Raw genomic sequence first — 22,487 nt, 5'->3', positions numbered from 1 at the left:
CCTTGTTTCTTTGTTGATCATTCTCATAAAGATTCACCTGCCTTCCAGCTGCTGGCATTAAAAGTATATACCACCATTCCAAGTGATTTCAAAAAGATCCCAATCAGGTGTGGTGGAGCCATCTTGCAGTCTCAACACTTAGAGGACTACACAGTGAAGATCCTGTCTCTTTAAAAAATAATCTGCAGGGCAGTAGTGGCACATGCCTTTAATCCCAGCATTCAGGAGGCAGAGGCAGGAGGATCTCTGTGAGTTCGAGGCCAGCCTGGTCTACAAGAGGCCTGCCTAGTCGGGCAGTACGACCTCCAAGATGGTTTCCATCCTGTTGTGATGTGGTTGTAGGACAATGTGTCATTCTCTCTGGTCAATGTCATGTCTTACTCACTCACTTCAGCACTGTGGTAGGACAAGTTCTCCAAATCCCTTGCTAGAGTAAGTCCATCTTAACTAGATGACAGGCCTGAAGGAAGAGTGATGTACAGATGTACATGCAGGCAAAACACTCATATGCATAAAATGGTAAAATCTAAAACGATGTTTTTAAAGCAACCAAAATGACATTTAATTATGCTGTGTCATAATAAAAAGTGTATTTCTTAGATTTTACAATGCCAGAATCCCTGATAAGAACAAGGATGAGGGCTGGGTGGTGGTGGTGCACGCCTTTAATCCCAGCACTCGGGGAGGCAGAGACAGGCGGATCTCTGTGAGTTAGAGGCCAGCTTGGCCTATAGGAGCTAGTTCTAGGACAGGCTCCAAAGCTACAGAGAAGCCCTGTCTGGGGTGGGGGGTGGTAGGGAGATGGTTCGGTGGATAAAAGTCATTCAAATTGGTGTTACTTTTAAAAGATTAACCTCCAGATCCTCACAGTTCTGGAAGCCAAAGGGCATAGCGCTCTGTTGGGGACCTCATGATACATGGCATCATGGGGAATGCATGTAAGACAGAAAACATGGCAAAGATGAAATTCAGAGTCTGTTGTGCAAAAAGTACTAACTACATTAATTCCTCCTAAAGGTATGTCCCAGTGATCTAAGGACATTCTACCAGGCCTTTATTTAAAAAAGTCACTAAAACCTGGGTGGTGGTGGCACACACCTTTAATTCTAGCACTTAGGAGGCAGAGGCAGGAGGATCTATGAGTTTGAGCCCAGTCTGATCTACAAAATGAGTTCCAGGACAGGCTCCAAAGCTACAGAGAAATCCTGTCTCGAAAAACCAATAAATAAACAAGATTAAACATTCTTTAAAAATAAAAAAATTATTAATTTTTTTAAAATATACTTTGTGTGTTTGCATGCACATGTTCAGGCACCATGGTTGTCAGAAGGGCAACTTTTGGGGGTCACGTTTCTCCTCCCATCAAGTGGATATCAGAAATCAAACTCAGCTCCTCAGGTTTGGTAGCGAGTGTCTTTACTCACTGGGCACCCTCTTGTGTGTGTGTCTGTAGGTACACATATATCCATATACAGACCAGAGAACAACCTTGGATGTCACACAGCACACTTATTTACAATTAGGCTAGGCTGGCTAGCCAGTGAGCTTTAGGGATTGTGTCTATCTTCCTCCTCCCCAATGCTTGGATTATCAGCACTTTATGTGTGTTCTAAGGTTCTATAAAAAGGGTGCTGGTGGCCATCTAGAGGACCATCCAGCTCACTCCCTGATACGGACAAAGAATTTGAATCTGGGAAAGACGGAAGCCTGATCCCTGGAGAAAGGGGAAGTAACAGTTTTTTCCCGTAGGGACAGAAGCCCAAGTCCGAATTCCTAAGTGGACTCTGGCTTAGTTATTTTAAGACCCTGTTTAGATACCTGTCTCCATGCTTTCCTGTGGTCTCTCAGTACCTTCTGGGAACAGGAAGCTGCATCTAAGGGAGCCTGCTTTTTCTTTCCTTGTTCATCTATATTCCCCAAACTCAGATGGAATTTGGGTCCTCAGGCTTGCAAGGCCAAGTACTTTTGTGACTGAACCATCTCTTCAGTTCCCACTGGTTCTGACTTTCGAGTGTAGGGGATCAAACTCCCAATATATGAACCTTTAGGGGATACATTTATACTCTATTCAGTAGTCTCAACCACTGAGCCATCTCTCCAGCCCCTGTTGTGAAGTTCCTAAATACAGTTCAGGAGAGCATTGTGAACTGGTTAAAAAGCTCTGCCAACACTAGATAACCATTTATTTTAACCGATGCATTCTACAAATATAGATATATAGCAGTTTCGTAAAATTGACTTTACTTTAAAATCAAAAGACTAAGCCTGGAGGTGGTGGTGCACACCTTAATCCCAGCACTTGCGAGCAGAGGCAGGTGGATTTTTGTGAGTTCGAGGCCAGCCTGTTCTAAAAGAGCTAGTTCCAGGAGAGCTAGGACTGTTACACAGAGAAACTCTGTCTTCAAATACAAACAACAAACAACAAAAAAGACTACCTATTCTTGGTCCGTGAGATGATGCATTAGATAAGAGCAATTGATGTTCAATCCTGATAGCAGCCATCCCCATGTAAAGGTGGAAGGAGAATCAACCCCACAGAATTATCCTCTGACCTTCTCTGTGTGCCTTCATATGTATGACCCCACCTAATTAGAAATGCATATTTGATTGGTAATATTTCAATCCATTTTTTAAAGATTTATTTATTATGTATACAGTGTTTTGTCTGCATGTATGCCTGCATACCAGAAGAACACACCAGATCTCATTACAGATGGTCGTGAGTCACCATGTGGTTGCTAGGAACTGAACTAAGGACCTCTGGAAGAGTAGCTAGGGCTCTTAACCTCTGAACCATCTAGCCAGCCCTGTTTTTTTGTTCTTGTTTTTGTCTTTTGAGACCAGGTTTCTCTGTGTAGCACTGGCTGTCCTGGACCTTGCCCTGTAGACCAGGTTGGTCTCAAAATCACAGAGATCAACCTGTCTCTGTCTTCCAAGAGCTGAGATTAAAAGTGTATGCCACCACCTTCCGTTTTCAATTTTTTTTTTTTTTAAAAAAGATTTACTTTGAGTCAGGCGGTGGTGGTGCACAACTTTAGCCCCAGCACTTGGGAGGCAGAAGCAGATCTCTGTGAGTTTAAGGCCAGCCTGGTCTACAGAGTGAGTTCCAGGACAGTCAGGACTGTTACACAGAGAAACTCTGTCTTGAAAAACAAACAAACAAAACATCAGTGTTCTTAGCCATAAAGCCATCTCTCCAACCCCTTCAATCCATTTTTTTAAATTATGTTAGCAGAGTTTATTATTGTTACTAATGACCCAAGTACTGGGGAAAATTTTTTTTCCTCATTGTTCATTGTACAAACTTTTGTTTTCTCTTGTATTGAAAACAGCATCACTTTGCATTTAACTTTCTACTTATCATTCAAATGTCCCAACAGACATACTAAGAGATTCTCAGTATTAGTTTACCTGCTCAGAATTAAGTACACTAGAAACAACCGCCCTCCCAACCCCATTTTGTAACAGGGTGGTATGTAGCCTAAGACGGCATGGAATCATGGAATTTGCTATATACTCAAAGCTCTTCCTGAACGTTGTTTTTGTTTGTTTTTGAGACAGGGTCTCACTCTGTGGCTCTGGCTGGTCTGGAACTAGACGAGGCTTTCCTTGGAATCAAAATCCTCTTGCCTCTACCTCCCAACTGTTGGGATTAAAGACATCTGCCACTACTCACCGCTCTCCTTCAACTCCTTATCCTCTTGTCCAGCAATTAATTTACTACATGATCACCACATCGGGGCTAATCAATTTTATATATATATAATATATATTATATATATATTATATATATATAATCAAATCATTGAAAGACATTCCAGTACGTTCTTGTAATCACCTACCCAGCTCCCATCATTCCCTGGGACAAGTCACTTAGCTCAATCCTGCACTTCTCTTAATCCTTTTCTCCAGAAACGAGTTTCACGGCAAGGGCGTATTGGAGAAAATAAACATTTCATCTCCAAGCCGGCAGTACAGAACCGCAGCTAACGACCGGGAGCCACCAGGACTGCGACCTGAGTGCCCTCCTCGCGCGGCGAGCCCAGACTCGTGCCTGCCCGACCTATTCCTCCCGGCCCACTCCGCTTCCTCAGGGCCCGCCCACTCCACCTGGCCCCGCCCCTGAGCCGAATTGGCTCTTTTCCTTGGTGGGTGTTAGTCCCGCCCTCTCGGCTTCCGTTTCCGGCGGTGTGTCTGTGGCGGTACTTCCTAAAACAATGGCGGCCGGCGGCAGTGATCCTCGGGCTGGAGACGTTGAAGAAGATGCCTCTCAGCTCATCTTTCCGAAAGGTGAGACCCGGGCTCCGAGGCGACACGGTCCTTGTTATAGTCGTTATTCGCTCCCTGGTTAGCCCTGGCACGGCCTACGATTGCGAAGGGATACGCACAGGTCAGCGTGGCACAGGTGAACCTTGACATAGTTTATTTACCTAATTCCTTGGAGAGAGGTTCTTTTTAGTAGATTCCACGCTCGCGTTTTTGAAATCGTGGACATCCGTATACTCTACTACTTTTCCTTTTTGGTTTTTTTTTTTCTGGTTTTTCGAGACAGGGTTTCTCTGTGGCTTTGAAGCCTGTCCTGGAACAAGCTCTTGTAGACCAGCCTCGAACTCACAGAGATCCTCCTACCACTGCCTCCCAAGTACTGGGATTAAAGGCGTGCGCCACCACCTCCTGGCTAAACCTAGGATTTTGGGCATGCTAGATAAACACTATCAACTGAGCTACATACCCAGCTCCTGAACAGGCCACTGTTATAAATTCTTATTGTTATCAGTAACCAAATATTTACAGAAAAATTACCAAATGAGATATTAAACAATGGGATTCCCCCTCTTTAGGAACAAGGAAGAATACATTTTGTTCTTAAAATATCTGTAAAAGGATTCCCTAATCTATTTTATTTTCCTTTTGATTCCTGATAACTTGTGTGTGTGTGTGAGGGAGAGAGAGAGCGAGAATATATATATAAAAGTGTGTATGTGTGAGAGCGAGAGCATATGTATACAAGTGTGAGTGTGAGAGAGAGCGAGAGCATATGTATACAAGTGTGAGAAAGCATATGTATACAAGTGTGAGTGTGAGAAAGAGCGTATGTATACGAGTGTGAGTGTGAGAGAGCGTATGTATACAAGTGAGTGTGAGAGCGAGAGCATATGTATACAAGTGTGAGTGTGAGAGAGAGCGAGAGCATATGTATACAAGTGTGAGAAAGCATATGTATACAAGTGTGAGTGTGAGAAAGAGCGTATGTATACGAGTGTGAGTGTGAGAAAGAGCGTATGTATACGAGTGTGAGTGTGAGAGAGCGTATGTATACAAGTGAGTGTGAGAGAGAGCGAGAGCATATGTATACAAGTGTGAGTGTGAGAGAGCGAGAGCATATGTATACAAGTGTGAGTGTGAGAGAGCGAGAGCATATGTACACAAGTGTGAGTGAGAGAGCGTATGTATACAAGTGAGTGTGAGAGAGAGCGAGAGCATATAAATACAAGTGTGAGTGTGAGAGAGAGCGAGAGCATTTGTATACAAGTGTGAGTGTGAGAGAGCATATGTATACAAGTGTGAGAAAGAGCATATGTATACAAGTGTGAGTGTGAGAGAGCGTATGTATACAAGTGTGAGTGTGAGAAAGAGCATATGTATACAAGTGTTAGTGTGAGAGAGCGTATGTATACAAGTGAGTGTGAGAGCGAGAGCATATGTATACAAGTGTGAGTGTGAGAGAGAGCGAGAGCATATGTATACAAGTGTGAGTGTGAGAAAGAGCATATGTATACAAGTGTGAGTGTGAGAAAGAGCATATGTATACAAGTGTGAGTGTGAGAGAGCGTATGTATACAAGTGTGAGTGTGAGAAAGAGCTTATGTATACAAGTGTGAGTGTGAGAGAGCATATGTATACAAGTGTGAGTGTGAGAGAGCGTATGTATACAAGTGAGTGTGAGAGAGAGCGAGAGCATATGTATACAAGTGTGAGTGTGAGAGAGAGTGAGAGCATATGTACACAAGTGTGAGTGTGAGAAAGCATATGTATACAAGTGTGAGTGTGAGAGGTGTATGTATGCAAGTGTGAGTGTGAGAGAGAGCGAGAGCATATGTTTACAAGTGTGAGTGTGAGAGAGAGCATATGTATATAAGTGGCTGTGGAATCCAAAGGTGTCACATGGCCTGGAGATTGATTTATGGGCAGTTGTGAGCTGCTTGAACTGGGTGCGGGGACTTGAATTTGGATTCCCTGCAAGAACATCAAGCCTTCTCAACTACTAAGCCATTTCTACAACAACGAGTTGCCTCTGCCCCTCAACCCCCACCCCCACTTTTTTGAAAAGATTTATTTATTATGTATACTGTTCCGTCTGTGTGTATACCTGTTGGTTAGAAGAGGGCACCAGATCTCTTTAGTTGTGAACCACCATGTGGCTGCTGGGAATTGAACTCAGGACCTCTAGAAGAGCAGTCAAACCACTGAGCCAGCTCTCCAGTCCTCCACCCCCATTTTTTGAGACAGAGTCTTATGTAGCATGGCTAGCGTAGAATTCTCTATGTAGACCAGGCTGGCATCAAACATGCAGAGATTCTTGTGTCTCTGTCTCCCGAGAGCTGGGATCACAGCCATGTGCCTAGATTGATTATGTGGTGCTGTAGATGGAATTTATGGCTTTGTGCACACTAGGAAAACATTCTATCAACTGAGCTACATTCCCAGCCCAAATGGTGACGTTAACTTATTTGTGTGTGTGCATAAGTATGTGGTATGTGCATATGTGTGGGCACATGTTCTTGTGCAGGTGCTTATAGAGGCCTGGAGTAGAAGTTGAGTGATTTCCTTGATTGTTTTCCACTTATTGAAGCAAAAATTTCTTGCTGAATCCAGAGCTAACTAGTCAGCTTGCCCTAGGCAATCAATTACCTATCTCTGCTACCAACTGCAGGATTACAGGTAACTCACTCTACCAATTTTGTGGGTCTTGAGGATCTCAGTTCTGCTCCTCACACTTGAGAGTCAAGTACTTTATCCATATTATCATCTGCCCAGCCCCAGAAGTGACTTTATCTTCTGTTGTCTTTTTAAAATTGAGATGGAGAATCTCATTTCTCAAGATTTTGTATGTAAGAATGTTTTACCTGCATGTATGTCTGGTACTCATAGGACCTGAAACTAGGCGTTGAATCCCATGTAACGGGACTTAGAGATGATTATGAGCCACCATGTGAGTGCTGGGAACAGAACCCTGATCCTCTAGAAGAGTAGTCAGTGCTCTTAAGTGCTGAACCTTCCCTCCAGCCCCTAAGTTACTGTTTTAAGATTTATTTTTATGTGTATTATGTGTGCAGATGTTTGAGGAGGTCAGAGGTGCTGCGAGGTATCTGTTGTGGGTGCTGGGAGCTGAACTTCCTTTGCAAGAACAGTACATAATCATCTCTCCAGCTCTCTGGTTTTGTTTTTTTGGTATTTGTTTGTTCATTTGTTTTTGAGTCTATGTATTTCTGGCTGTCCTGCAGCTCACTAGTGTAGACCCAGCTGGCCCCAAACTCAGAGATCCACCTGCCTCTGTCTCCCAAGTGCTGGTACTAAAGGTGTGCTTTTTGAAAGAGTTCTTTCAGTTCACACTTCCTCTTGCAGAGTTTGAAACAGCTGAGACACTCCTGAACTCTGAAGTTCACATGCTTCTGGAGCATCGAAAGCAGCAGAATGAGAGTGCAGAAGATGAACAGGAGCTTTCAGAGGTTTTCATGAAAACCCTAAACTATACAGCTCGTTTCAGTCGTTTCAAAAATAGAGAGACCATTGCCAGTGTTCGTAGGTGAGTACTAAAAATAAAATTTACTTGTGTATGTGTTATGAGGTTTCTCTCTCTCTCTCTCTCTCTCTCTCTCTCTCTCTCTCTCTCTCTCTCTCTCTTTCTCTGTTCTTTCTTTTTCTTCGAGACAAGGTTTCTCTGTGTAATAGCCCTGGCTGGCTGTCCTGGAACTTGCTTATCGACCAGGCTGGCTTCAAAGTCGCAGAGATCCTCTTGCCTCTGTGTTAGGATCAAAGGCGTGTGCTACCACACCACACCCAGCTTGCCAGATTGTATATCTGTGTGCCATGCAATGCCCACAGAAGCCAGACAGGGTATCAGATCCCCAGGACTGGAATTGCAGTTGTGAGTCGCCATGTGGGTGCTGGAACTCAGAACCCAGATCCTCTGGAAGGGCTCTTAACTGCTGAGCCATCTCTCCAGCCCTACCTAAAAGTTTTATTAATATAGATTCTCATGAGAGGTAGAGACAATAGGATCAGGGAGTTCAAGGTCATTCTTAGCTGCGTAGTGGGTTCAAAAACCATCCTTGATTCCTTGAGACCATTTCTTAAAAACACAAACAAAAATGGGACTAGTGAAATGGCTCAGTGGGTAAAAAGTGTCTTCTAGCCCGGTGGTGGTGGGGACAGCCTTTTAATCTCAATCCTTAGGAGACAGAGGTAAGCAGATCTCTGAGTTTATGCCCAGCCTTGTCTAAGAGTTCCAAAACAGCCAGGGCTACACGGAAGAGAATCCCCGTCTGGAAAAACTAAAATAAAAGTGCTTTCTGTGTAAGCCTTATGACCTTAACTGTAAAAAGCCAGAGGCACCAGAAGCTCTGAGAAAGTCCTCTGAATATGCTCGCTCTCTCTCTCTCTCTCTCTCTCTCTCTCTCTCTCTCTCTCTCTCTCTCACACACACACACACACACACACACATACAGTTAAGTAAATAAACCATATACAAACACATTGAAGAAAACCATAGCTGGCTGTGGTGGCACATGCCTTTAATTCCAGAACATGGGAGACAGAGACAGGAGAATCTCTGTGAGCCTGAGTGTTTGAGTCCAGACTACTAGTCTACATAGCAAGTTCCAGGACTATGTAGACAGAACCTGTCTCAAAAATAAGAGTGATTGAAGGCTTGGAGCACCATCAAAATCTTTGCTGATATGTATGGACAAACTTTCATTTAACCACTTACATTAAAGATTATTTTTATTTTTTGTTTATATTTTACAATTTTAAGTATATGAGTGTTTTGCCTGCATGTTTAGTTTGTGTATCACATTTGTGCTTGGTGTTTGTAGAGGCAACTGGAGTTATGAATAGTTGCGTGCCACCATCCAGGTACTGGGAATTGAACACAGGTCCTTTGGAAGAGAGGACCTAACTTAACTGCTTAGGTTTCTCTCTAACCCCGCTTTTCTTTTCTTTTCTTTTCTTTTCTTTTCTTTTCTTTTCTTTTCTTTTCTTTTCTTTCCTCTTCTCTTCTCTTCTCTTCTTTCCTTTTCTTTCTTTTTTTTTAAAGTCTGTCTGTCCTGTCTGTCTCATCTATCCATCCATCTACCCACTCAGACTTTAACCTATCTGGTTATGGGGTACTTTGTACATGCTAACCGCACATTATACCACTATATCCCAGATAGAATTATATTTGGTTGCTTATTTTATGTGTATGAGTGTTTGTCTAAATGTATATATGTACATTAGGTTGGTGTAGAAGCCTGTTGAGGCCCAAAGAGAGGGTCAAATCTCCTGGAACTAGAGTTACAGCGAGTTGCTGGGAACCAAACCTGGGTCCTCTTCTGCAAGAGTGGCCAGTACCACTGCACCACCTCTCCAGACCCTACTTATTTATTTCTTGAGACAGAATCTCATTATAAAGCTCAGCCTTGCTGGGTAGTGGTGGCACATGCCTTTAATTCCAGCACTTAGGAGGCAGAGACAGATGGATCTCCGTGAGTTCAAGAACAGTCTGTTCTATGGAGTGAGTTCCAGGACACCTAGGCCTATACAGAGATACCCTGTCTCAAAAAAAAAAAAAAAAAAAAAAACAAAAAACAAACAAACAAAAAAAACTCAGCCTTGCCTCAAAGTCGAAATGTTCTTCTCTGGGTCACAAATTTTGGGGTTGCTGGTATATGCCTTCATGCACTCACTGCCCCCCAAATAGCATTTCTTTTATTTATATATGTGTGTATGTGTTTATTTTTTTATTTATATATATTACATAATTTTTCAAGACAGTTTCTTTCTGTAGCCTTGACTGTATATATAATTTTTTGAAACAGGGTCTCATTATCAGCTCTGAATGGCCTAGAAATCACTATTAGACCAGGCTTTTCCTAACTCGCAAAGATCCACACCTGGTCTTTTTTTGTCTGTTTGTTTGTTTTTCCTCTCTAAGACATGGTTTCTCTGTGTAGCTTTGATTGTCCTGGAACTCACTCTGTAGACCAGGTTGGCCTAGAACTCACAGAGATCTGTCAGCCTCTGCCTCCTAAATGCTGGGATTAAAGGTGTACTACCATCACCACCTGGCCAAACATAACTTCTTAATATGTCATTTTGAAATCAGATTCATTCTAGTAAGCCTTATTTTATAATCCTGGAGATACAGTTTCCACCCAGATTTGCACAGAGCAGATTTTGGTGTCTTTGTTTTAAAGTTAAAGGAGGCCAGGCGGTGGTGGCTCACGCCTTTAATCCCAGCACAGGGGAGGCTGAGGCAGGTGGATCTCTGTGAGTTCCAGGCCAGCCTGGTTTACAAGAACTAGTTCCAGGACAGGCTCCAAAACTTACAGAAAAACCCTGTCTTGAAAAAATAAATAAATCAATAAAATAAAGATAAAATTAGGGGCTGGAGAGATAGCTCAGAGATTAAGAGCACTGGCTGCACTTCCAAAGGTCCTGAGTTCAATTCCCAGAAACCACATGGTGGCTTATAACCATTTGTAATGAGATATGGTGCCCTCTTCTGGCCTGCAGGGACATATGCAGGCAGACCACTGTATACTTAATAAATAGGTAAATCTTTAAAAAGAAATAAAGATAAAGGAAAGTTACTTTCATGTCAACATTTTTAATAGACTAGCCAGTCAAACCCCTGTGTTTTTTTTGATATCATATCTAGCAGATAGACCAAAGAGCTAGAGTGTCAATTTCTGGAGGAAGGCTTCTATGGCCTTTGAGGTTTTCATGAGGTGTGATTGGCAGTTTTTTAAATATTTATTAAATTTATTTTTATTTTATGTGTGAGTGTTTTGCCTCTGTACCATACAAGTGCCTATATCTGGAATTTCAAATAGTTGTGAGCACCATGTAGGTACTGGGAATTGAACCTGGGTCCTCTGAAAGAGCAGCCAGTGAATGCTCTTAACCACTGTTGTAGTATGATCTCTAACCCAACCCAGCAGGTGCCTCTTTACCCTGCTATGTTCTTGTCAGTTTCCTTGGCTCTGCCTGCTGTGTTTTGTTTGTTTTCTCTTTTCTGGAACTTATTTTTCAGGGGTAGGAATAGGAAGTAATTCAAAGGGGAATTCTGTTGCTCACATGACCATAATCAAAGATTGTAAATATTTTTCTCAACTGATCTTCATTTTGCCTTTGATCATTGTTTGATATTTGATTTTTTTGTTTTTTATTAGTGTATGTTAATTATGCATAAGAATGGGTTCCAATATGACATTGACATTTTTATACAGTATAGAATATATTTTGATCATACTCACTTCTCCCCATTATTATTCTTGTTTCACTCCCTCTCTTGTTTATCTTTCCATATTTTTATTTTCCCTATAATCAGCTTGCTTCTCCAGAAAAAACTACATAAATTTGAGTTGGCCTGTTTAGCTAATCTTTGCCCAGAGACTGCTGAGGAGTCCAAAGCTCTGATTCCAAGGTTAGTACCAGATGGGACAAGTTTTGTCTGTAGTTTAGATTTCTTCAAGCCAAATTGCTAGATCTAAATGTTGTACATTTAATATTTGGGTTGATGACATGCCAGCCCTGAACAAGAATGTAATTTCATGGTATTTGAGAGATGATTGGGGCGGGGGGTGTTGTTTGTTTATGGCAGTCTTAGGTAGCCAAGACTTTCCTTGAGCTCCTGATTGTCCTGCTTCCACTTATCAAGAGCTGGGATTACAGATGTGAGCTGTGAGCAATAGTTTAAGAGGTTTTTTTTGTTTTGTTTTGTTTTGTTTTTACATTTATTGTTTATGTATGTGCATGTACATGCGCATGTGTGTCATATTAAGCGGGTGAAGATCAGTGGACAGCTTGGGGTAATCAGTTCTCTTTTACTATGTAGATTCTCAGGATCAAACTGAGGTTGTTAGATTTAATGGCAAGCCAACTTTACCAGCTAGACTATCTTGCCAGACTGAGAATGATGGTTTTATACCATACTGACAGGAGGTATATGGAACAATGGCAGAGCTCTTGCCTATTGAGTGTGAGGGTCTGAGTTGATCTCCCTGCACCTCATAAAAGAGCATAAGAAACAGAATTCTGATACACCACAGGTGGTAATAGAACAATTTTACTATGTCTGGTAAAATCAATGTACTATTTCCCATTACTCAAAAAGGTATTTCAGTATTCACTGTAGTATTGGTGATAACAGATATTGGACACAATCATTAAGTCAGTCAACAAGTGAATGACTGAAAAATGGATCATTGCTTGGCCTGGTAGTTGGTGCTTTTAATCCCAGCAAAGGCAGGCCCATCTCTGTGAGTTTCAGGCCAGCTGGGGTTGTATAATGAGACCCTGTCTCAAAAAAAACCAAGCCAAACTAAAATAAAACAAATTTAAATCATGTTTGACTGTTAAGGCTTTTAAAAATCTTTTATAAACAAACAAATAAAATCTTTTATATATTTGCACTTTTCGGTATTTCCATAAGAGAATGTGGGAAAGAAATTCATTTTAAACATAAAGGTGGTAGATCTAAATGAGCTGCACTCAGAAATGAACCCTCTTTGAAAAACAGCGTGAGAAAACTGGCAGTTGCTGAATCACTTAAGTTTGTTGGTCTTCTTGCAGTCTGGAAGGGCGTTTTGAAGATGAGGAACTGCAACAGATTCTCGATGATATCCAGACCAAGCGCAGCTTCCAGTACTAATGTTCAGACCCTGCTCCTGAGATTGCTCAGAACGGCACCACATCCCAGCCTGGTCAGCCTCACACAGGAATGCTGTAGCAGAAGACACTTGGGTCACTTCTGTAGTATTTGCCTTATTCAGATATAATGTCACTCTGTGGTTCTCAGACTCATGATAGGCCTCCTGCCTGAGCCTCCCAAGTGCTGGGATTACAGGCGTGAGCCAACACTCAACAGCTTGACTTTTTGGAGAGGAAAGGCTGGCTTGGTGATGGTCTTGGTTGCCGTCTCCACAGTGACTATTGGACCGTAGTTACTGTGTTTTCTTGGTGCAACCTTGTAAGGGCTGTTAATGGTCAAACGTGCTGCAATCTGAAACCTGTGAGGTAGAATGATGTGTTGACTGTCTCTTACCTTGATGTTTTTGGAGCCCATGTTATTCTTTGTTCTTGTCATTTCAATTTTTGATGTAAGTATAAGTTTGTAGATTTTTTTAAAACTAAACTGTTATATAAAATCTTGTATGGGGAAGAATGTTCTTATCTAGTTGCAAAGGGGAAAGATAAACCAGAATACTATCACTGTTTGATTTTTTTTTTACAGAATTTCATTTTTTTATTTATTTCTGGGGAGGGGATACATGATCCATGGAGCGTGTGTGGAGAACAACCTGCAGGAGGAATCAGTTTTGTCCACTGTGGATTTTCAGGATTGACCTCAAGTCATCAAGTTTGGTGGCTAGGACTGTTACTCACTGGGCCATCTTGCTGTACTCTAAATTATTTTTATTTTATTTACTTATTCATTTTTGCAACTTTAGGGACTGGACCAAAAGCCTTGTACGTGCTAGACAAGGGCTGTACCTTTGAGTAACATTCTATCACTGAAGTCCCTTTTGTTTCTGTTTGTGTGTTGTGTACATGTGCAAGTGTGTGTGCCTATGTAAGGAGACTAGCAAAGGACATTGGGTGTATACCTATTGTCTTGGGGTTTTATTGCTGTGAAGAGACATTATGACCATGGCAACTCCTTTTTTTTCCCCCCAAGACAGGATTTCTCTGTGAAACAGTCCTGACTGTCCTGAAACGCAATCTGTAGACTAGGCTGGCCTCGAACTTATAGAGATCTGCCTGCCTGTGCCACCTAAGTGCTGGGACTAAAGGTGAACACCACCACCTCCTAGCTACCATGGCAACTCTTTTTTATTTGGTTGGTTTGGTTTGGTTTTTCGAGACAAGGTTTCTCTGTGTAACTTTGAAGCCTGTCCTGGTACTCGCTCTGTAGTCCAGGCTGGCCTTGAACTCACAGAGTTCTGCCTATCTTTACACCACTCTTCCACCCCCAAGTGCGGGGATTAAAGGTGTGTGCCACCACTGCCTTGCTCAGTATTCCTTATAAAGAAGGTCTTAATTCGGGTGCCTCGCTTACAACTTCAGAAGTTCAGGTCATTGTCATAATGGGAAACAACATGGCATTGTGCAGGCAGACATGGTCCTGGAGCTGAGGGTGCTACATTTTACAGGCAACAGGATGTCAACTGACTGACCTCAAGCAAAGCTTAAGCAAAAGACGTTAAAGCCTGCCCCCACAGTGACACTCTTCCTTCAGCAAGGCCATACCCACTCCCCAAAGCCATACCAAATAGTGCCACTCCCTATGAGATTATGGGGACCAATTACATACAAGCTACCACACCTATATTTATGCCCTTTGAAATGGGGTCTCTCTCACTGAACCCAGATCTAGGCTGGCTAACCAACAAGCTCTAACAACCCTGACTCCACTTCCTTGATGGGGTTAGAGGCACATACAGGTACAACACACCAGTCTTCACTAAATTAGTGCTGATGATACAAACTCCGATCTTCATGCTTACACAAGTGCTCTTACTGAGTCACTCCCTTCCCCAGCCACCCTGAAATGTTAAAAGACTGAGAATACAGTTGTCAGAACTTTGGCATCACTGTCCTCACCTAGAGAATGTAAGGATGCACACCATGGGAAGCACTTACCCCAGGGTCCTTTACCCTTGTGGTAGATGTACTTCATCTTGGAGGTAAGGGACTGTCTTGAAGACTGTATGGAGTGGCCTTGAAGGGTGTGTATGGTCACCTTCAAAAGGTCTTTCCTTCATAGACTAGATTGGAAGACCTAAACTCTGAAGACTTTTCATGAGATGTCTAATCAAAACCTCTGGTTTGATGCTTGTCACTAGTATTCTGTCCTAAAGTGATGTAAGAATGATTGTCTTTTTCAGTGCTGGAAATCTGGGCCACTATGCTGCTGTCTTGGTTAGGGTTTGTATTGCTGTGAAGAGACTCCATGACCACAGCAACTCTTTTTGGTTTTTCGAGACAGGGTTTCCCTGTGTAACAGTCCTATGATGGAGTAGGGTTATCTGTCTATGTGTTACTTTCATTAATTAATAAAGAAACTGCTTGGCCTGATCATAGGTGGGTGGAGTAGACAGAACAGAATGCTGGGAGAAAGAAAGCAGAGGCAGGCAGTCACCATGACTCTCCTCTCCGAGACAGCCACAGGTTAGAGTGCTCCTGATAAGCCACCACCTTGTGGTGCTACACAGATTATTAGAAATGGGATAGATCAATATGTAAGAGCTAGCCAATAACAGGTTGGAACTAATGGGCCAGGCAGTGTTTAAATGAATACAGTTTCCATGTAATTATTTTGGGGTAAGCTAGCAGCGGGAAGCAGCCCGCTGTTCCTTATACAGTCCTAGCTGTCCTGGAACTCACTCTGTAGACCAGGCTGGCCTTGAACTCACAGGGATTCACCTGCACCTGCCTCTTGAGTGCTGAAATTAAAGGTGTGACCCTTCACCACCCAGCAAGGATAATTTCTTTTAACCTACTACCGCCCCGCCCACAGCAACTTTTATAAAGGAAAACGTTTAATTGGGGTGATGACTTACATTTTCAGGGGTTCAGCCCATTATGGTGGTTAGCATGTTGGCGTGTAAGCAGACATAGTGCTGGAGGAGTAGCTGAGAGTCCTACAACTTGCAGACAACAGGAAGTCGCCTGAATACTGCATGGTATCCTGAGCATAGGAAACCTCAAAGTCCACCCCCACAGTGACGCACTTCCTCCAACAAAGCCACTCCAACAAAGCCACATCTGGGGTCAGTTACATTCAAACTACCACACCTGGTGTCCTCATGTCTTAAGTCCCAGCACTCTGGATAAAGAGACTGGCAGATCCCTGAGTTTGAAGTCAATCTGATGTTATACATAGCAAGTTCCAGGACAGCCAACCATACATAATGAGACCCTTTCTGGGAGGAGGTGGGGATCGAGAAAAAAAAAGGAAAAATTATTGAGAGCTCAGGAGTCTTGTGAACCTCCTCCCTGTTTCTTTCATAAGAGTCTATTAACAGGCCAGGTCTCATGGAGTCATGAGTGATAACAGGCCACTGTGATTCTAGATGGTGATGCTCATGGCCTGCTTCAAGGAAACAGCTACGCAATGGGAGAAAATGAAGCCAGGTGTTTTCCATCACTGATGAATTCAGGTCGCTAGGATGCTCTGTGGAGGAGTGGTGAGGCCTGTGGAGTCCAGAAAGAACCTGCTTACAAAATGTGCAGCATGTAATGGTCCCAAAGCAGGAATGGCTGCAACAGAAGAGAGTGTCTCGGGTCAGCATGGAGCTGTACAGAGAAGAGCGAGAAGATGCCATGTGAGGGAGCAGCCATGGAGCAGACCTGTAGAGTGCTTGTCTGTGCTTAGAAAAATGCTACAAAACATGGAGAAATTCACTTCCTGGAGTGTGGAGAAGAGATGGGATCCAGTGGCCTTCTGGGAAGTTTGGCAGGAACAGGAAAGAATGCAAGGGATGTGGAGAGGGTTTGTGCCTGTAGACACTAGATTGAGCCTTTAAGACAAATGTCACAAGGTTTATTTACATATCCTAGATACCTACTGGACTGTTCATCCAAAGAATACTTTGTATTCAGAAATCAAATATTTGTGTCTTTTTACGTATTAAAATGTGTGTCTTGGTCAGAGAACAACTAGCGGAAATGGGTTCTCTTTTTACCATATGGTTCTTGCTTGGATTGTCAGGTTCAAGGCATGCACCCTTATCTGTTGAGCCATCATGCTGGCCCAAATATCTGTATGTTACTTGTTTGTTTGAGACGAGGTCTCACTATGTACCCAGGCTGTCCTGGAATTAATATCAATCTGACTGCTTCCTGAGTGTTGGGATTATAAAAGAACTTGGCCAAACATTTATAATCTTGCGCTGTTACAATCATTCTCAAAGATCATTGGCAGAAAGAGATGTGATAGAAAAGAATGTGAAATAGTGTTTCCCCCTTTTATTTATTTATTTATTTAAATATTTTTTATGTTTTATTTAACTTTATCTTATGTGCATTGGTGTGAAGGTGTCAGATCCCCTGCAACTGGATCTTTAGACAGTTGTGAGCTGCCATGTGGGTGCTGGGAATTGAACCCACATCCTCTGGAAGAGCAGTCAGTGCTCTTAACCACTGAGCCATTTCTCCAGCCCCATGTTTCCCCTTTTTAGAGACATGGTCTAAGCAGGCCGCTAACTTCTAAACCTTCCTCCTCCACCTCGAGACTGCTGAGATTACAGGTTTGTGCCACCGCTCCTGGTTTTATGTAGTACTAGAGATTAAACCCAGGGTCTCTTTTATGCTAGCTAAATGTTCTGCCCACTGAGCTACAGCCCAGCTGTGAAATACTCATTTGTAATGTTTGTAATCTTAGTACTTGGGAGGTAGGTGTAAAAGGATCAGGAGCTCCGACATCCTGGGCTACATAGCAAATTAAAGGCAAGTCTGGACTACATGAGACCCTGTGTCAAAGAAAAACTGCCCCCCTCCCCCACGGAGGATAAATGAAAGGGATTGTGATCAGGTAGCCTGGAAAGTTGTATGGCTCCTTATGTGAACCTGTAGGTGTGAGATGTTCAATAAAGGTACAAAGGTAGCACCTGGAAAACAAAGAGACATGGATTTCTATGAGGTCCAAATGAGCCTGGGCTACAAAGTGAGACCGTGTCTTAAAAAGTACCTTCTCCTAAAAATAGTACAAAGGGGAGGTTAATGATTTGGATCTGAAATATGAGCCCTGCAAGGATCATATGTAAGGCTTGGTTGCCAGCATAGCAACACTCAATGCTGGGGCTTCAGGAAAGTGACTATATCATGATGCTTTGATATGCTATCAAATGTGATGAACACTTAGGAGAGCCGGGACCTAAGACAGTGAAGGGAATTGGTCACTGGACATATATCCTTGGGCATTAGCCTTGGTTCCTTCCTTCTCTTTCTCTTTGCTTCCTGACCACCGTGAATTGAACAGCTTTGTCTGTACTTGCTTCTGAAACTATGATGATCGACCCACCACAGTCATAAAGCCTCAAGCCAGCCAGTCAGTCATGGATTGTAACCTTTAGAATAGTATGTTAAATAAATCTTCCTTATTTATTTAATGATTTTTCTTTTACTCTCCTGTAGCCCAGGTTGGCCTCAAACATGCTATGTTCATAGCCAAGGTTGACTGAACTTCTGATCCCCCAGCCTCCACTTACTGAGTGCCAGGTTTTCAGGCTTCCATCACCACACATTGGGGCTCAAACCCAGTTCAGGATTTCCTGTATGCTAGATGTCCTAATTTGGTTTTCAGTGACTTTGAAATATTTCTAACCAATATAACTTGTGGTAGGAAAGGGTTTATTGGTTTATACATCCCAGGTCCTAGAGTATCAGTGAAAGAAGTCAGGGCAGGAATTAGGAGACTAGGAGGCAGGAACTGGAGCAGAGGCCATGGGACAATACTGCTTACTTGCTTACTTGTTTTTCATTCAGCCCGCTCTCTCAGTCTTTCTCTACACACACACGTGTGTGTGTGTGTGTGTGTGTGTGTGTGTATAAACTCCTGTCCAAGAGTGGCACTGCTCAGAGTACACTGAGCCCTTCCACATCAATCAGTCATGAAAAGGTAACCCCAGACTTGCCTACAGTCAATCTGATAGAGGCATTTTTTCCCAACTGTGGTTCCCTCTTAGATGACTAACTTGCAAGGTTGACAAAAAACAAAACAAAAACAACTAAATAGCACAAATTACCCCTTGTCAACTCAACACATGAACTAATGACCCAAGCTGGAGAGGTGGCTCAATACTAGCTGCTTCTTCCGGGGGATCTGTGAATGCTTATGTTCCCAACACTCACATGGTGGTGACAACCATTTACAGCTCCAGTTTCAAGGATCAGACACCCCTTCTGACTCTATGGGTACTGCATACATCTGGCACACAGACATGTAGGCAAAACACCCACACGTAAAACAAAAATCTTTAAAGTTTTAATCCCAGAGCTTAAGATCTAGAGACAGGAGATTTCTGTGAGTTTAAGGGCAGAGTCTTCTACATAGTGAGTTCCCAGGACAGCCAGAAATCCATAGACTCTGTCTCAAAAAAAAAAAAAAAAAAACAAAGAAAACTAATAAACACTCAAAAGCTCGAATAACCCTTCCTTGTTTATCCCAACTCTCATGTTAATATTAAGGTCACAATATAAATACAGCTCATTACTGGACATGGTGATACATGCTTTTAATCCCATCACTTGGGAGACAGAGGCCGGCAGATCTCTGAGTTCAAGGTCAGCCTGATTTACAAAGGGAACTCCAGAGCAGTTAGGGCTACAATTTGACCGTGACTCAAATACGTGTCCCCCACCCCCAAACCCCAAAGAAACCAAAACAAATAAGCAAGCAAATGAAGCCCTTCATTTGGGACTGTAGAGAGGACTCAGCCAATAGCACGGTTTTTGCAGAGGATGTGTGTGAGGGGAGTGGGGGTTGAAAAGATGGCACAGTGGTTGGGAGCATTGCCTGCTCTTCCAGGGGTCCTGAGTTCAGTTCCCAGCAACCACATGGTGGCTCACAACCATCTGTAATGAGGTCTGGTGCCCTCTTCTGGTCTGCAGACAGAATATTGTATATATAATAAGTAAATAAATAAATATTTAAAAAAAATAAAATAAAGGGCTGGAGAGATGGCTCAGTAGCTAAGAGTACATACTGCTCTTGTGGAGGACTCCTGTTCAGTTCCCAGGACCCATGATGAGTGGTTTATAACTTTGAGTAACTCCAGCTTCAGGGGATCTGATACTTCTGGCTTCTCAGGACACCTGCACATATATGTATATACACTTATGCTTTTAATTCAAAACAATCTTTAAGAACTTAAAAAAATAGGGCTGGAGAGATGGCTCAGAGGTTAAGAGCACTGCCTGCTCTTCTAAAGGTCCTGAGTTCAATTCCCAGCAGCCATATGGTAGCTCACAACCATCTGTAATGAGATCTGGTGTCTTCTGGTCTGAAGGCATGCTTGCAGGCAGAATACTGTACACACAATAAATAAATCTTTAGAGAAAAAAGAAAAAACAAAACAACAACAAAAAGAAAGATCCACAGGGCCGGGTGGAGGCAGAGGCAGGAAGATCACATGAGTTTGAGGGCAACCTGGTTTACAGAGTGATTTCCAGGTTGGCCAAGGCTACATAATAAGACCCTGTCTCAAAATAAACAAAACAAAACAGATGAGTCTTGGGGTCCATCAGTTGACTGTTCCTCAGGTCATAATTCAAATGTAACTAAAATGCACACAAAGGAAAGGGGGGTGTTTTTAATAACGTGAAAGGCCGTTCTTGCTACTAACTAGGCCCTGATTACTCTAATATTAAAAAAAAAAGAATTTAAAAATAAGCCGAGCAGTGGTGGTGCACGCCTTTAATCCCAACACTCGGGAGGCAGAGGCAGGCGGATCTCTGTGAGTTCGAGGCCAGCCTGGTCTACAAAAGCTAGTTTCAGGATAGGTGCCAAGGCTACCTAGAAACCCTGTCTCGAAAATCCAAAACCAAACCAAATCAGAACAAAAAAGATTTAAAAATATACTTCTTAGGTGTATTGTCATAAGGACAGGAAGGTGACTACAGTATTGAATTCACTGAGAAAAAAAAAGAACTTCCACACCTTGGAGCATGTGGGGTTGTAGAAATTCAATCAGTTAAGTGAAAATTATTTCAACTAGTGCAAGCTTTCTGTAGCTAGTGTGTTAGGCTTTGGGGTTCTTACTCTTTCTGTCCTGTCTTCTGTGTTCCTGTTCGTGTGTGTGTGCTTGCATGCCCTTGTGTGTATAGAAGCTAAAAGTGGCTGGGTATGGTAGAGTGTGTCTTTGATCCTAACACTTGGGAGGCAGAGGCAGGTGGCTCTCTGAGTTTGAGGTCCACGTGGCCTACATCTTGAGTTCCAAGCCAGTTAGGGCTCCAAAGGGAGACTCAAGTCCTTTACAAGAATATTATGCACTCTAACCTCTGAGCCATCTCTCCAGCCCTTACATGCTTTCACTAAATTTACAAAATAGTTTAAGATTTAGTGCTTTGTTCACAGTTTGGTTCTTGCTTTAGGGACAATAAACCCAGGCCATCTAGACCGTGTGAATTGCTGCTAGCAAGGGTTAGGAGTGTGGTACACTTTTGTTTTACAAGAAGAAATTACTTTTTGTTGTTGTTGTTGTTGTTGTTGTCGTTGTTTTTGTTTTGCGAGACAGGGTTTCTTCTGTAGCTTTTGGAGAATGTCCTGGAACTAGCTCTTGTGTCCCAGGCTAGCCTCAAACTCACAGAGATTCGCCTGCCTCTGCCTCCCGAGTGCTGGGATTAAAGGCGTGCGCCACCATCGCCCGGCTAGGAAGAAATTACTTTGTAGTGTTATTTTCTCTTTGTTTCTGTTTCTTTCTGTGGATACAAAGATAGTCTTTTCTAACACCTTGAATTCATTTATTCAAGGATGTCTTTGAACTTCCAACCTTCCTGCCTCCATTTCAGTTGTTCATCACCCTGAGTTTATGTAGTGCAATGGAGCAAAATCCGTATCCTTTTTATTAATTATAATATCTCTTTTTTTGTTTTTTGTTTTGCTTTGTTTTTTGAGACAGGGTTTCTCTGTAGCTTTGGAGTCTGTCCTGGAACTAGCTCTTGTAGACCAGGCTGGCCTCGAACTCACAGAGATCCACCTGCCTCTGCCTCCCAAGTGCTGGGATTAAAGGCGTGCGCCCTGACTGCCCGGCTTAATTATATTATCTTTCTTTGTGTGTGCACACCAAGGAATAGTACAGTTGTTGGGAGATAATCTAAGGTAATCAGGCTAGGCTGCAAGATAGGCCTTGAATTCACCGTAATCCTCCTGTCTCAGCTTTTTTTTTTTTTTTCCTTCGAGACAGGGTTGCTCTGTGTAACAGTCCTGGATGTGTTAGCCTATAGTAAGTGTTCGGATTACTAGCATGAGCCACCACTCCCGGCTTGAAAAAGTGTCTTATTTAGTTTTGTAAAATGGGAAGTTTTTGAGAGTATCCATGATAGCTCACAAGGTAAAGAAAGTCAGTAAGGCGAAAGGCCCTGGATTTAGGATTCTGTCCCAAAACCGACACAAATCTTTGGGCGCCGGATATTTAGGCTCCACCCTTCACCTGCGCGCATGCTCTTCCATGAGCCCTACGGGAGACCTGCGGCACAGGCGCGCGTGACGTAGCACC

At 42.8% G+C, this 22,487-nt stretch overlaps 1 protein-coding gene across 1 annotated transcript; it reads left to right on the top strand.

Annotated features, from left to right (window-relative positions):
* Positions 1-4,149: 4,149 nt before the first annotated feature.
* Positions 4,150-13,479, top strand: Polr2d (RNA polymerase II subunit D). Its single transcript, XM_048442570.3, has 4 exons — positions 4,150-4,290; positions 7,627-7,807; positions 11,597-11,692; positions 12,841-13,479. The coding sequence occupies exons 1-4, from the start codon at positions 4,218-4,220 to the stop codon at positions 12,917-12,919; spliced, it is 429 nt and encodes a 142-aa protein (XP_048298527.1). The 5' UTR covers positions 4,150-4,217; the 3' UTR covers positions 12,920-13,479.
* Positions 13,480-22,487: the final 9,008 nt, after the last annotated feature.

The sequence above is a fragment of the Myodes glareolus genome, chromosome 13, assembly GCF_982192425.1.
Source record: "Myodes glareolus chromosome 13, mMyoGla1.1, whole genome shotgun sequence".
In the NCBI taxonomy this organism is placed as follows: domain Eukaryota; kingdom Metazoa; phylum Chordata; class Mammalia; order Rodentia; family Cricetidae; genus Myodes; species Myodes glareolus.
The sequence above is the reverse complement of the archived record's forward strand: the minus strand, read 5'-3'. Positions and strand labels throughout refer to the sequence as shown.

Bases quoted from the DNA above. Each gene is read 5' to 3' on its own strand.
- Polr2d (XM_048442570.3), top strand. From the start codon at position 4,218: ATGGCGGCCGGCGGCAGTGATCCTCGGGCTGGAGACGTTGAAGAAGAT. The intron at 4,291-7,626 runs GTGAGACCCGGG...TTCCTCTTGCAG, and splicing joins TCAGCTCATCTTTCCGAAAG to AGTTTGAAACAGCTGAGACA. The intron at 11,693-12,840 runs GTTAGTACCAGA...GTCTTCTTGCAG, and splicing joins TCCAAAGCTCTGATTCCAAG to TCTGGAAGGGCGTTTTGAAG.